This window comes from Peromyscus eremicus, chromosome 4 (assembly GCF_949786415.1).
Source record: "Peromyscus eremicus chromosome 4, PerEre_H2_v1, whole genome shotgun sequence".
NCBI lineage: Eukaryota > Metazoa > Chordata > Mammalia > Rodentia > Cricetidae > Peromyscus > Peromyscus eremicus.
The window spans coordinates 91,215,947-91,231,675 of record NC_081419.1 but is presented as its reverse complement, the minus strand read 5'-3'; the positions used below and the strand labels follow the sequence as shown (position 1 = coordinate 91,231,675).

At 46.1% G+C, this 15,729-nt stretch overlaps 1 protein-coding gene across 1 annotated transcript in view; it reads left to right on the top strand.

Moving 5' to 3' along the window:
• Positions 1–349: 349 nt before the first annotated feature.
• Rasgrp1 (RAS guanyl releasing protein 1) overlaps positions 350–15,729 on the top strand; it is a 65,925-nt gene continuing 50,545 nt past the window's right edge. Inside the window, exons 1-2 of the mRNA XM_059258924.1 lie at positions 350–747; positions 5,132–5,316. Of these exons, the coding sequence (XP_059114907.1) occupies positions 350–747; positions 5,132–5,316 (583 nt within the window). The remainder of the gene's footprint in view (positions 748–5,131; positions 5,317–15,729) is intronic.

Here is a 15,729-nt window from a genome sequence, read left to right as displayed (position 1 = left end):
ACTCCAAGCAGCTGCCTCTCACTCGACAGGGATCACTCCTCCGGAGCTCACCTCCACACCCACCACCTCTTCTAGGATGCAGTGCACACACCCATGTCCTCTCTTGTAAAATGTGCCAAAGAGAACTAAGTGCGCAGGTTTAGGGGGTTTCTGCCTTCCCTGCCCGGACCCAACTGTACACCCCCACTGATACATACAAGACAGCCCTGAGATCCGGAAAGGGGTCTCAGTACAACCCCCAGGGGACCCGTGGCCTTGGGTGGAGGCAATTCTTCTGCAAGGCTCTAGCTGGGTCAGTTTCAGGGCCGCTCACTCTGACCCCTCGGACCTAACCCTTGGGCTGGGAGAGATGGATGAGGGGGCGAAGGAAGCGAAGGCTGCGCAGGTCCTCATCAGGGCGCTACCGAGTAATGGGGGCAGGATTCGAAGAAGAGCTGAGGGCGCCCCACGTTTCCTCCAGCCTGATGATAACATCAGCGCCTGTCAGGTGGTTGGTGCGAGGGAGTGTGCGCGCGCGCGCGGGAGCGAGCGCAGGGAGCGCGCTCGCACAAACTTTGTGCCTGCGGGTGCGCCTGGGTCGGCTCGCCTGGCTCCGAGAGTGGCCGGCGCCGGGCTGCGAGGGCCGGCGGCGGCCGAAGGATGCGCCGCGCCCCGCCGAGCCGGTCCCGCCGCTCCAGGTGAGACGGCTCCAGGAGCGCAGCGCGCCGCGGCCATGGGCACCCTGGGCAAGGCGAGAGAGGCTCCGCGGTGAGTAGCTGTGGCTCCTCGGGGGAGCTCGGCATCTTTAGTGGGGAGGGATAGCTGAACAGTGTCCCCTGCGGTCCTCTCCAAGTGGGTAAGGAGCGGGATCGGAGGACCAGGCGACTCGTTCCGAGGAGAATCGCTTCCCGGGGTGGACCATAGAGGTAGACCCGGGAGCCAGGTCAAGACTGACGTCGGGGGAGAATAGGCGTGAGGCAGACACCCCCGGAGCCCAGCACTTTGGGCCAGGAGGGAAGACAGAGTCGGGGCCGCTGGGGTGGCGAGGCCACAGGTCGCCTGGCCAGATCTGGAGTGGTCTGGGCCCAAGCCTCCACCTACCCAGCGCTCCACAACAGTGGGCCTTTCTGGACGCTCTTCGGCAGGTCACCCCCGGGAACTCCCACTCGCATACTTTCTGAGCCCCTGGCACCTGCTGAGGGCGCAGGGAGCAGGAAGCGCCACCTGGTGGTCTCTCCGGGCCTTTCTGGAGTGACCCGCAGAAATGGCTGCAAACGGAGGTGGCAGGGCTTGGCTGCCCTTGAGAAAAAAAAAAAAAAAAAAGTTTCCAAATCAGAGGTCTGCGAGCCTGCGCTCCTACGCCCATACTCTAGAGAGATGTTTGGGAGAGTCTTGGGATGACAGAAAGTGAAGAAAGAGTGGCTATGAACAGTCCTGCTCCTGGAAGCGATAAGGGCCTTAGGTGGTCAAGGAATTTGACATTTGCCCTCAAAGCACAAGAAACCCTCAACTGCCTGGACACCGCTTCGCCTTGGTTGGGGCCGATCGGGTTGTGCCCTTCACAATGCCCTTCATGTGGACGCAGATGTGAGCGCACCACGACCGACCTATGTTTGTCGTTATGTCCATTCTAATTCCCTGCCGGGCCGTGCATCCGAATGTCCTCCACCTTCCTTTGCTCTACCCTGCAGTGGATCTGTCCATCAAATTAACTGTATTGTGGGCAGCGTGAGGCAGGACTGGAAGGCGCACTTGGCAGAAGCGGCCAGCGAAAGCCACCTTTCCAACTCTGAGCAGATCACCGATGTCGCCACTCTCCCCTGTTCCTCCTTTGTCCTGAGGATATCTGTGCCTGGAGACCAAGTCCCCCAAACCAGTTCAAACTTCCTTCAGCAGGCTTTGGGAGTGTGTTGGGGGAGGGAAAGCTAACCACTGTAGAACTGAGAAAACATCTTCAAGTTAATGTGTTTCTTTCAAGATTTTGTTGTTGGTTTGTTTTATTTAATTCTCAAATTAAACTAGAAACGTGTGGCTACTGCCCTTTAAAATATGCCTTTGTAGAGTTAACAGCTGTGCCTTCTGTGGATGGATAAAATGCTCTCAAAACTTCCTATGATAAAGCCCTGTATTAAATCAGCGGATCTCAACCTGTGGGTCCTGAACCTCCTGGAGTCACGTATCAGATATCCTGCATGTCATATGTTTACATTACGACTCACAACAGTAACAAAATTGCAGTTATGAAGTATTAACAAAATAATTTTAGGGTTGGAGGTCATCACAACACGAGAAACTGTATTAAAGGGTGGCAACATTCGGAAGGTTGAGAACACTGGTATAAATCCTTGTCTATAACCATTCCACTAGGAGGTGGGGAGAGAGGAAAGATGGAAAGGGGCAGGTAGTTCAGGGGGTGTAGTTCAGTGAAGAGGCTTGCCTGGCATGTGACAAGCCTGGATGTGGTCCCTAGCATTTTTTAAGAAAGAAAACAATTTAAGATATTTCTTTTATTTCCTTTCGTTGCATCCTAGTGGGGTGGTAGGGTTGTTTTTTAACCAGGTGGGATGAGGCATGCTTGCAGTTCCAGCACCAAAAGGCTGACTGAAGGTAGAGAGTTCTAGGCCACCCTAGACCGCATAGACTCTGTTTCAAAAAACAGTTTTTTAAATACTTTTTTTAAAAAAGAAAGAGCGGGGGGACACGATCTGAGAGTTTTCCAGGGCAAGCAGTCAAGAGACTGGGCAGAAGGAGAGTTTGCAGCCCACAGGGCGCCCTCGGCTTTTAACACTTTCTCTCCTGTTTCTTCATGCCTGAATCTCTCAGCACTGGACCAGGTTTGGATAGTTGTGACAGTTTGTAGGAAGGGAAGGAAGCCTAGCTAGGAAGTGTGGCATGGTGCCAAAAAAGCTGGCTGCTGGCCTTCTCTGTACTTGAGGCCAAACATACCTCTCTCGTTTATCTGTGGATGTTTGGAGAAGGACTGTGTAGAGACTGGGCAGCTCTCAGGTGCTAAGGACCATTCCAGGGACCTGCTGAGCAAGTAAGCACTGAGATGCCGCCTTTTCATTATCAGCCATCTTTCTGAAGGAGCTGGCTTTTGTTGTACATTGAATAAACCCTTTCAGTCTCTTGACAATCTACTCACCAATTCCAGTGTGGTTATAAACATATAGCCCCCACCCCAAATGCCAGTTAGATGAATAGAGCCAGGGAGACTCCAGGTATTAGTCCCCTGAGATAGTCCACATGCACAGCCTCAGAATGTTTAGGACTCAGTTTCCACATCAAATGGTAGCATCTTTCTGGGCTGTAGCTTCAGACACAATGCAGATCCCAGCACAGTGTGGTTGAAAATGGAAACTCACTTTGTGAGAGCTGTTACTGTTTTTAGATTATCATTTTGTTCTTACACACTGATCTGACTCTTGGGGCCTGAATAAAAATCAGTGATGGCCAAGAGTTCGATGGAGTTCTGCAGCCCCAACCTGATCCTTTTTGGAAATTGGTGGCTTGGACTAGCAAGTTCCCCGGTAACCAGAGTGACTAAGCTTCATTGGTCCCACCTCAGTTTGGAACAGAGCCCCATGTACACCACAGACTGATGTTCTGAAGTTAGAACAGAACTGGTAGGACCAGGGTGTTCCCCTGGAGTCTGGCTGTATGGTGTGGCCCATGTTCAGAGTACTGTCTTTATGCAAGCTGATTTCTCCAAACCCAGGTGTGCCCAGGGTGGTGTTTTGTTGGTTAGTTTGTTTGATGTTTGTTTTTATAAGTGTATGGTTGGCCCCTTCTGGGTGAAGCTTTTACCTTGTCAGGGCACATCTTCCACACAGTCCCTGGAAAGTGCTTTTCCTTCTTCAGAGAACAATATGCTTCTTGCCCTCTGCACTCTTTGGACACTGGCCTAGAAGTTATGTGGTTACACTCACTGACTTGTTTAGGTTCTCCTACTAGAGCTGTGTGTATGAAGGAACTCCTGATGCTTTTATACAAGAATAACTAACATGCACTGGACATGTGGTATAATTTACAGAGTAATTACAAAGTCTATCTCACTGTGGTCTCCCCTGACCTACTGCAGTGTCCTACTCATGGAATAAGTACTTGGCTAATGGATGCCGGTTTATGCTTCTAATATGTGTTATGGTTCTAGAGCGTTTTTTCACTTTCCTTCTTTGACAGCACACTATAACTTAGCCAAAGGTGCAACAGGAAAAGGAGAACTAAGTCCATGCCCCAAAAGTGATCAGCAACAACACCTTTCATTATTGAACCTGCAAAGATTATAGATGTGGGTCTCTGTGTGTTTTTTAACAGAGAGAAATAAAACATACTACATGAGACACTTTGCAGAGTGGCTTGTCATGCCCACTAAAGCTAAGCAAAAGCACCAGACTCCTAAGCCATTTCCAGGCGCAAACAGCTATTTTACACTCAGTTCTAGAGCAGGCAGTTCAGCTCAGAGTCAACCCCTCCACCCTTCTCTTCGTTAAGGACCCAAGCTAAGACCTGATAGAATGTTTACTGGTCTGAATGATTCATAGTGATTTCTTGTGTTATCAAAAATGAAACTGTTCATTAAAACCAACCAAGACTTGTAAGAGAAGCAGAGATGGCTGAGAAATCTAAATGCCACCACTATAATAACCCCCACTTTCTCCCCACCCTGGAGTCTTTGAGTTCTCCTGCAAGGCTCTTAAAGGTGTTTCAGAGGCCCCCTGCCCTTCAGCATCTTAGGCACTGATCAAATGAATGAAACTAGCTGAAAATGAGGCCAACTGAACCAGTCCTTCAGACCCCAAGGCAGTAGCCTAGCAGCTAGAAGCTAAGGGCTGCCAGGGTACAGTTTTCCCTCTGCCTCTCCCCTTCTGAAAGAGAGACGGCAGCATGGAGTAGTCCTTCCACCAGTGGGGAGAAAGCTGTTGCTGCCCTGGAATCTCACCTTGTCATTTGCTGGCGAGATGTCTCTTTAACAGCCAACCAGTCCGTTCAGTGCTTCTGCCTGACAAGTGGAAGGGGTGTGCCTTCTACCAGCCCGGCTTCAGGGACTCATTGCCCTGGCTCCTCTTCCCTCTGTCTTCAGAGCCTAGAGCTGCCAGCGAGACCCCCAGCTGCTCCGTCTATCCTAACCTGGACCTCTCTTTCCTGGCAGGAAACCTCCCCATGGCTCTAGAGCTGGCCCTAAAGCAAGACTAGAGGCCAAATCAGTCAACGGCCCTCTCCCTGCCCAGCCTAGCTTGGCCCAGATCACCCAGTTCCGAATGATGGTGTCCCTGGGACATTTGTCCAAAGGAGCCAGCCTGGATGATCTGATCGACAGCTGCATTCAATCTTTTGGTGAGTTGGCTAACTGCCCACATACATAGAAATTGCTGTGTTATTTCTTTCTTTTCCTTAAAAAGTGTCTTATACAAGAGCAACCTAGATTGTATTTTGGCTTTAAAAATAGCTTTTGAGCCTTTGAAATGTTGGAGACAGTCTGCACTGCTATGGCACATGACTATGTGGGTGGAAGAGGTCGTGATGAGAGGTGCAATCTGAAGTGAGAAAAGTTACCACCGAGGGGAGTTGGTATTTTCTTTGCATGGAGGTTTGTCTCGTGGTGGGAGATATCCGAAAATGATATTGGCCTCTAGGGCTGTCTTCCTTCTCGGGGTAGAAAAAATAAGTCTGTCTCACACCGTCAAACAGAATTTGAAAACATTCAGGTCATTTGGACAAATAAGGTCTCAATAATTCCCCCTTGCAGTATGGAATTGTGCTTGTGTTTGTGACGGAAAGATAAGAGTTCATGGGTTGCAAGGTCAGGTGTGGGGGAGGGTCAAGGAGCTAGGAACTGAGCATGTGGGCACATAGGCCAACCATGCATGTTCCAGGTGCTGCCCTCTGTCAATACATGCAGAGCTATACCGCCAGCAAGCAATGCCCTGAAAAGATTTATTTTTAATTAAGCATTTTCTTTTGCTGATGATTTGAAAGTACTAGGTATTGAGTTTGCTTCAAAACGAGCAGAATTAAAATTGATGGATTTCAGTGAAATCTATTAATTCAAAGATTTTCAGTATCCTTTTCCCCTGTCTCCCTTTCTATGTTTCTGCATCTCCTGCTGGGAAGCAGATGAGTTTGTGGGGCTCAGCTCTGAAGCATCAGCCCACCCCAGCCGGAGCCTCCTGGAGAGTAGAGGGGAGGTGTGCTCAGCTCTCAGAAGTGGGGACTGTTAGTATTTAGGGCTTGTTCGGACCTTATTTATAGACTTGGGAAAGACTTGGCACTTTGAGGAGATTCATTGCGTGCAACTGTCTCAATTTTGGTTTAAAACGGTGCTTCTTCAACATTCTTGCACACACAGTCATGTGGAGGTTTGGTTTTTTTTTTTTTTTTTTTTTTTTAGTAATGCAGATGGCTGGGTCCCACCCCCAGAGTTTCTGCTTGAGTAGGTCTGGCTAGGGTGGGGTCCAATAATTTGCATTCTAACAAGGTCCCAGGTGAGGCTGAGGCAGCTGCTTCCAGAACCCCACTTTGAGAATCACTACTTTAAATTAGTTTGCTATAGATGTCTTGCCTTTGGAAAGAGGGAGGGGATTCGATGTGTGGCTCGGTGGTAGAGTGCTTACTTAACACACAGGGGCTTGAGGGCAACCTGTCTATCCCTGAAAAAGAAAAAGCCGTTTGTTCTGTTCCTTGGTTTACCCTTCCCCAAAAGATTGATTTGAGACGGGTATTCTACCACTAAGCTACGTCTTCAGCCCCAGATTGAATAACTTGGAGTTTCAAAAATCGTCTTAGAAAATACGTACATTCAGGGAAACAGCTAGAAGCTGGTGGCAACCAGTGGGAACAGGGTGGTGGCTAGTGCTGTTAGATACGCTGTCCTTCTCTTTGGCTGCTAGTTGTATTTCCTAGACCTTCACAGGACATAGCATTGCTACTGCGTGAACGAGGATCTTTATTCTTTGCTTCACTACTGAGTACACTGCGACCGTAGATGTATTTATATTATCTTCGTTCTTTTTCTGCCAATCATCCAACTACCTGATGAGTTCAAGACTGTTTTCTTAGCTTTCAAATAATGGTGGCTTCAACCTCAAAAATATATGGTCAATTCCGGAGTCCTTTTCAAAAATAACCCATCCTAGCCCACTCCCCATGACCAGTCAGTCCTACAAAGGCAGCGGTACATTGTTTTCTGGAAGACGTTAATGTGAAAACTTGAGTCTTAAAATGCAACGGCTGTGTAGGCCCCACTGAGGCTAAATGTCCTTTAGGTCATTACCAAGAAGCATGTATTAAGTCCCTAATTATACCTGGGTGAGACCCAAGAAAAATGACAGTGACCAAGTGCCTGCTTCATCAGCACTTATAAAGCACCTGTGAAATAGCCTGTTCAGGAATACACACACACACACACACACACACACACACATACATATACACACACACTCACACATACACACACACATACATACACACTCACACATACACACACATACACACACTCACACATACACACACTCACACATACACACACATACACACACACACATACACATATACACACACTCACACATACACACACTCACACATACACACACACTCACACTCACACACATACACACACATATACACACTCACACATACACACACTCACACATACACACACACACACATACACGCGCACACACACTAATAAATGAAGGTGTTCAGGAACAAGTTCCTTCTGCTATGTAGAGTTTGAGCAAGGGCACTTACTGGGAAAGACCAGACACCACCTCACAGCCCCTGGAACATGGGAATGCTGTGGACAAAAATCTCAGAGTTTATGACAGAAATGTCATAATCATGTGTTGCAGAATCGCCCATCCCAGAATTTACATAAAAGACAAAACAGCAAAAGCCAATGTGTGTTGGAGACAATTAGAGAGGATGCCTTTGTGAGTCTGCCTTCTCTTGGTTATCAGCTGACCTCTCTACTGTGAGGAGGAGCTTCACACTGACCTTTCTTTACTTTCCCTACCTTCTCCCCTCGTCTTCACGCAGCCTGGGATGTGTTTCACTCAGGCTGTGTACTGTTGTCCAGCACAGCAGCCCCTAAACACATGAGGCTATTGTCGTATATATTTTAAGTAGTTACAAGGAAATCAAGTGTAAACTTTAGTTCGGATGCCTCAATTGCCAGTCTTCAAGTGCCTGATGGCCTCAGGTGGCGACTACTGCTAGACAGACAATGCCCATGGTCACAGGAAGTGTGACTGCCAGCGCTGGTGAGGGAAGATAACTGACGTCCAGGGAGAAGCAGCAGGTAGATGTTTCTGAAAACTGAGGTTCCATTCATTTCTCAAGTGCACCGAAGGGATAATCTAAATGTTATTTAAAACCTCCTGGGTATTGAGAAGTGCATCCTGAAAGCTGTCTCCTGAGCATTACTAAGTAGCCATTGTCTACCCCTTCCTGCCACTGTTCTCAGAGGAAGGCTGGATTACAATGTTTTAAGGATACACATGCAAATGAGGGCACTGTGGAAGGCCCCCAACAACCCTCCCAGAGGTTACAGATCTGTGACTAGAAAACACCACCCCTCCAGTCGGTTCATTTGCCTTAACCCTGCCCGGGCCCATCCCACCTTCTGTTTTCATCAGACCCCACATGTGACTGCTAGTTAACCCATTCTGACACTGAGTGTAATGAGGTGGATGATCACAGCCAGGAACATGTAATATGTATGAGGTGTGTGGATCACACCAGCCGTTGCAGAGCTTAAAGGCCTATGAGATCACTTAAGCTTTTCATTCTTTTTCACTTGGCAAGAGGGCTACCAGCATTGGGGCCAAGTAGAAAAAAAATCAAATATCCCAATTTACAAAGTTCTTCCATGTCTCCTTTCTGTGAAAGACAACTTCTGATAGCATCATAGAGCAATTGCACACGTGCCCTGGCAAGCACCCTAGCAAGCTGCTCCCGCGTCCAGAGTGGGCTGTCAGGGCCAAGGACAGTGCATCCCAGTAGCTTATATTTGTGGGGTGTTATTTTTTTTCTTAGTGTTCCATATGTATTGATTTTTCTTTTATAGTCAAAACAAGCCTGAAATAGGTCAGGTATTATTATCTCCATGGGATGAACAAGAAAAAAGTGGGGCAGCTGAGAACTGAAACAACACACCTTGTACCCACATCTAAATAGAAAACACGCTGCCCTTTTTCTTCTGCCTCTGCCTGCAGCAGCCCTGTGTCCCCTGAGCTGGGGCGGGTGTGGCTCTCTCCCCGAGACAGGCCTCAGATTCTCAGAAGAGTCTTCCTTCGTGCTGCACGGAGTAACCCTGCAGCCAGTGTTTGCCAGACCTCCCCAGTCAGAAACCAAATTCCATTCAGTGCAAGAAATAGTCACAGACTCCACCCCTATACCGTCAGATGTCTGAAGGAAATTAATTGTCAAGTCAAATTTATATTCTTAAATTACCACGTACATGCATTGTACTAATGTTTCCCAATCCAGGAAGACCTTATGACTAGTAAGTATAGTTTCTGTACTATGAGCTAGTTGGTATTAAGCACTTTGTAGACCTTAATGCATTATGGGTATAACTATGCCTGTCTTTAAAATTGAAGCTGAGGGAAGGCAATCAGGTGCTTGTTAGAACCACAGTCCCATCCACAGCGTGGGGAAGGTCAGCTATTTCTCAACTCTCTGTAGCTTCAACTCTGTCTGCCAAAGCAAGGTGTAGAGGAGACAGACAGGCACCATACCACACCACACAACACATCACCACACAGATGGGTACTTAGAACTGGCAACCACAAGCACGAAGCTGTGTATATAAAGTCACGTATATGAAGCCTTTGCTACTGCTGATAACAGGCCCTTCAGCTGTCTCTGAAGCCTCCCCAGGAGTACTCCCCAGATCTACAAGGTTTCTTATAGGAAAAAAAAAAGCTAATCACAGGGTCACCCTATCCTAAACAGCTGGGGTTGACAGACGTGCCCAGCATGGCTCTTCCTCGTCCTCTGGAGAGAATTGGCATTCTTTGGTCGGCATGCCGCTAATGCTGTGTCTCTGCTGGGCTGGTGTCACCCAGTGCCCCCTAGGATGTCTGCCCTCTCATGAGGGTGTGTTCTGGTGACTCTTGGGCCTGAGGAAGGAAAGTGTTGAATTCTCGCCACCCTGAACTTTCTTGTGTAGCATCACCTCCAGGAGCCCTCCCTGTGTGCTGGGCCACAATCAGTCTTCAAAACAGTGATGAATAGGAGCCTCAGTTTCTCAGGAATCCTGGGTACTTTTCCTCAGTAGAAGGGCCCAGAGAAAGGAATCTTCCTGCTGACTGGAAGACAGAGGATACGAAGAGACTGAGCGCTTACGGATCATGGGCTCAGTGGGGAGTGAGCCTTTACCTGAATTGACCCCAGTGGGCTTCCCCACATCACTGTAGGTTATTAATTTGCTCTCTGAGCTGATAGGGAACTGGAATTCAGGAGAGGGAAAGGGCACATGGGATGTGGTCCAGCTCAGTACCGGGCCAGCTGCTGACAGCAAAGCTCTGATCTGCTCTCCGAGGCTTGTGTTCTCTCTGCCGGATTAGAGTCTCATCGAGAGGACTATGTCAGATTCAGGTTCCTGACGTGCAAGCCCAGAGGTTTTTGTCTGCCCAGGACTCACTATGACGTTTGAGCAAAGTCCCTCATAGGCTAATATTGAGTACCACTGCCTTGTAGCCCACAGGCTTCTTGGACATCCCAGGACATGTTCTCAGGCTTTCTAAGAAACCATGAAAAACAAACATCTCTGAGAAGCAATGGAACAAATAGGTTTTTCAATTTACAAACTGGTAAAGCCCTCAGGGAAGCCAGCCTCGTGGGAGCATGAAAGCAATCCAGCCAGGCTTAATTAGGGATACGCTCCGCCTGGGAGCAGCTCGGAATCCTAGTACCACCACTGTGTGATTTCCCTGAACGTCTCTATCCTCGACTGCAGCAAGCTATCTACAGAATTTACAGCCTGTCCATCTTACACTCGGGGAAATAAACAGAAAGCAGATGTCTGTGGTGCCCACAGCCTTATTCCTTGCTCTCAGAGACAGTTTTCTCAGGCTTACATTTGCAGCTTTTATGATCTTGTGCTGCAATAAGGTCTCCACCCTCATCTCCATGCAGCCTCCAGGATTCAGAGGTCTTCAAGGAGTAGCTGAGCTGGGAGGAACTGGAGAAATGCTTTTTCCTAAACTACCATCCAAACAAACCAGTTTGCCAATAGATTTTTCTGAGGCTTTCATTGGGAAATAATATGAATCCAAAAGCGGCCTGCCCTGTTGACACTGACTAAACTTCTGAGAGCCCTGGAGAAGGGCACGTCAGAGGCAAACTCACTCCCTGGCCTTCCGGTTGCTGCCTCACGCCTGCAGGACTTTGCAGAGCCCTGGTACTAGACTTTAGGATACAACCAAGTCAGGCTTCCTACCCTGGGGGACTTTGAAGGAAAAACCAGAGAAATAGTAAGACAGTGTAGGTAGGATCACCTTCAATGCCACCCCAGTCTTGAAGTTGTGGATAAGGGGGCACCTTTTTAGGCCTATTGGGTCTTAAAAAGCAAATAGCCAACCATGAACATGAGAATCACAGAAATGGGTGGGGATAAGGATAACTTGCTGAAGATGTAGAGGAGAGATGGGCCCAAACTTGTTTTCTTTTTTATGGATATGAAAGTGTGTGTAGAAGGGTAGATAGTAGCCTTTATCTGCTAATAGCAGTATGTTACATGATTATTGAGCTCACAAGATCACAATTGTTCTATTTTCTATAATTTGGCAAGCCAGTTGTTAAGCATAGCCACCATTAAAGATTAAGTTTTGTCCCTGTGTGATGAGTAAGTTCATAAACGACAAGCATTCCAAATGATCACTTTCTACTATGTGGTCATGTTTACTATCCCGTGTGCTTCTGAGGGTGCATCCATCATGTCTGTATGGGGAAATGCTGGAGAGGCTTTAGCGGCAGAGCAGAGCCTCCACAGCTCCATCTGCAGCAAGGCGGGGCTGGAGCTCAGCTTGGCTTGGCTGGTGTATTCACACCTTGGGAAGAGCAACACTACCTCCAGTGCATCCTCCTCAGACCCAGCCCTGCGGAGCCCATGGTTAAACTCCTACAGCATGCCACTGTCTACAGTACTGGACCAAGGGTGCTAAGAGACAGACGTTTAGGGGGAAGGGACCCTCAAACTTAACAATCTTGGACTTTATCACACAGTTAGGAATAAGGCTACCATGGTGTTTGCCTCTTTCATACCTTAAGAAACAAACTTTCCATTTGGTCAAGATGAGATATGCTAAAGAGGTGAAGAAATCAAACATCAGCCCCGCTGGGGTTTTCTTAAAGAATTGTGGAACAAAGACTAAATCCAAGAGCTCGTCATTTGGAACTGAACAGACTACTTATATGTAGGGGTTTTTTTTGTTGTTTTTTTTTTTGTTTTTTATCTTAACTCACCTCTAAACACTCTCCAGGATTAAACCTCTCCTTCTTTTCTCAATTTCCTGCACTTTTGCCCTTCACATGTTATGTGCCCGCTCTCCACCCTGTTGCTCATCGGCCTTTGTTCCACTGCGTGCTGGCCACATCACTGGTGTGTACACATAGGCTTTGGCTGAGTGTTTTGTTTGTTTGTTTTTGTTATTGTTGTTGTTCATTTTTAATGAGTTTGTGTGTAGTTGTGCTCCTGATCATGAAAGGTCCCTTCAGGCTCCTTGCCTCTTTGTTGCTTCTGTCCAATGCTCTCTATCGCTAGAGGTTTGAGCCTGTTAACTCCTGCGATAGCATTTGCTGATGGATGGACTTCCCCTCATTTTCATCTCTCCGTTAATTTTACTATTACAATATGGATAAGTTGTGTTCTTATGTATGTGTCTTAGATTTTTAATCCTGTATTAATTCTAAACTTAAAATCTGTATTCCAACCACTTGGGGGAATATGTTCTTGTCATTTTAAACCAAAAGCAAAATCATATTAATACATTCAGTGTATAATATGTATCATATACTCTTGGGAATGATCAGAGTTTGCAAGTTATTGATGGAGGAGAGAAAGCCCTTGGCTCTATTTCTGACTTAAAGCCAGTCTGGTTTTGGCTGCAAACCAAAACACTGTGCACAGGTCATTTTGTCACTCAGATCCCTGGATTCCCTGATACTGTCAAAGAACATCAAAATCAGTTTGGGAACCAAACAATGTCTGGAAGAAGAAATATGTGATCTCAGATGTGAAATTGACTGTGAACTTGAGGGAAATCCTTCAGAATGGAAATATGAGGTGCTTTTATATATTAAATGTTTTATATATAAAGTGCTTTTAACTGCTTGCAGGACCAACCAATAGCCTTAGAAGACTCAAAAACTCAACTACGTTTAAATCCTATTTTTCTAAATTATTAGTATAGACTGAGACTATGTTGCTCTTAAATAGGCCTTTTTGTGATGAGATACACAAACATTAACACACACTTACCTAGTCTTTCTAAATGTTCAAAGTATTATTTCACTAATAACTGGCTTTTGAAGAATTATTGTGAACAGTACAATGTTTATGTTAATATTTCATATATTTATTTAATTTTAATTCCTATGTTCTTATACCTACAGAGATTTAAAATTCAGAACTCATATTTTAAAAATTTAATAGCTTTAAAAAACCATTTGCTTCATTCTGGGAAACCAGAAATATAGAATAACAAAAGGAAAAAATTACAATCACATATCCCACCCTCACAAACAATATTAACCTATAAACATTCTCAGGTGTGTCTTGGCCTTCTAAATTGATTCCTCTGGACATTCACAGATACTGTGAACCTATTCCGTGTTTAATGATAAATTATCCATACCTCTGTGTGTTCAAAATTTACATCTTAACCAATTATGATCCTGTGATCAATATTAGTAGTTCCTAAGAGACATGCTAGCATACAAGGTTGCTATTCTATCCTAAAATTGATATTAAAAAATTCTGGTATAATTCCATCAAATACGAGACATAATGTTGAGAGTTGCTTGGCAACTAAAATGATGCTGGTGAAGAATTAAAGGCATTTCCAGGAAAGAAGAGTACTTATTTTTCCAATGCTAAATGCTAATTATAATAACCCAGGGTTGATTACCGATAGAATAAATGAAGGGGGGGAATACTTCTACTAACTGAACATGGGAGATGTGAGCTCTTTTTTGTTATGTGTGGTGAAAGTGAGTTAAAGGTTTGCTGTCCAAAACAAAGAATAAAACCTGTTGCCTTCATTATAACTTCCTTAAGGAGCTGAGCTGCTGGTGGGATTTATGGCAGAGCCTAGAAGTGGCGTAAATCTGCCCTGTCAGTCTCCTGTAGTGAGGTCCACTGGGTGGTGGGCAACAGCTGCAAAGGCTGTTGTTTACTTTGGTTTTACTCCAGAACAGGTCTAGGTCCCTGGGAAGATCACAAGGATCTTGCTAGAGGCCTATATTGTTTGGCAGAAATGGCTGTCAGGATGGAGCCTGACCTGGGGGCACATCAACGATTGATTGAAACGGACAAAAGAATGTAGTGACTACAGGAGGAAGATGCAGCCCAGACTGCTAGTTTTATACTGAAGGAGTGCAGGGCATCATGGGAGTAGTACCGCCGTTGAGAATGAAGTCATGTGAAGATTCAGAAATGGGATAGCCTTAAGGGCAGAAAGTGAGAATTCCCAAGGGGAAGAGCAGAGAGTTATTCTGTCTCCTCTCAGGGATCTGTCTAGCCACAGTCTAGGACTTGTTTGTATAAATTGTTGAACAGCCCCATTTTGATGAGGAACTGAAGCAAACCAGGAAGCGGTGTCCCCCTGCTTATCCTGTGTGTGTGTGTGTGTGTGTGTGTGTGTGTGTGTGTGTGTATGTGTGTGTGTATGTATGTGTATGTGTGTGTATGTGTGCATATGTGTGTGTATATGTGTGTATGTGTGTATGTGTGTGTGTATGTGTGTGTATGTGTGTGTATGTGTGTGTGTGTGTGTGTGTGTGTGTGTGTGTGTGTGTGTAAACTTGTTAGCATGTAGTCACACCCTACAGAGGACCCTTAAATCCACTGTGGGCTAATTCTACATTCACTCACTTCATGCATGATCTTAGGGACTTTTTCATACTCCCTGTCCTTCTTTCTCACCTTGGATTCCCACTTTACTTCATCCAAGCCTGCCTCGCCATTTATCTCCAGTCCTGGGTAACTCAGGCTACACAATAAAGCATTCAGCATCTAATATATTGCTTTCCCGAGGTCAGCCACAGGAACCACACTGCTGGTCCCCATCTGTCTTCAGTTCCTGCTAAGGAGGTGTGCTGTCTCTGGGGTAACTTGTGATTTGGCTCTGCTCTACAAGTGGACTCCTCTCACTTGTTCTTCCTGTAGACTCCTCACTGTCTCTCTGCCCAGTGGCTTAGAGTCCCATTACCTTGTCATCAACCACCAGTGTCAACCTGAGATGGACATAGTGTCACAGGGGAAAACATGGAGAAAGAGACTCTAGATTAAAAGAGATCGATCTGATGTATGTCTGTGTATGTATGCAGATAGGCTCACGCTATACAGTTAGGTATATTTGTATAATTACATATATTGAAATTGGGATACTTAGTTTGATATTAAAAAATCACAACTGTTTTGTTCAAGTATTTTTAGTCTTTTATTTTTTTTTACTAACATTAACTGTTATACAGTAATGGGGTTAATATATTTCCATACATACATACATACATACATACATA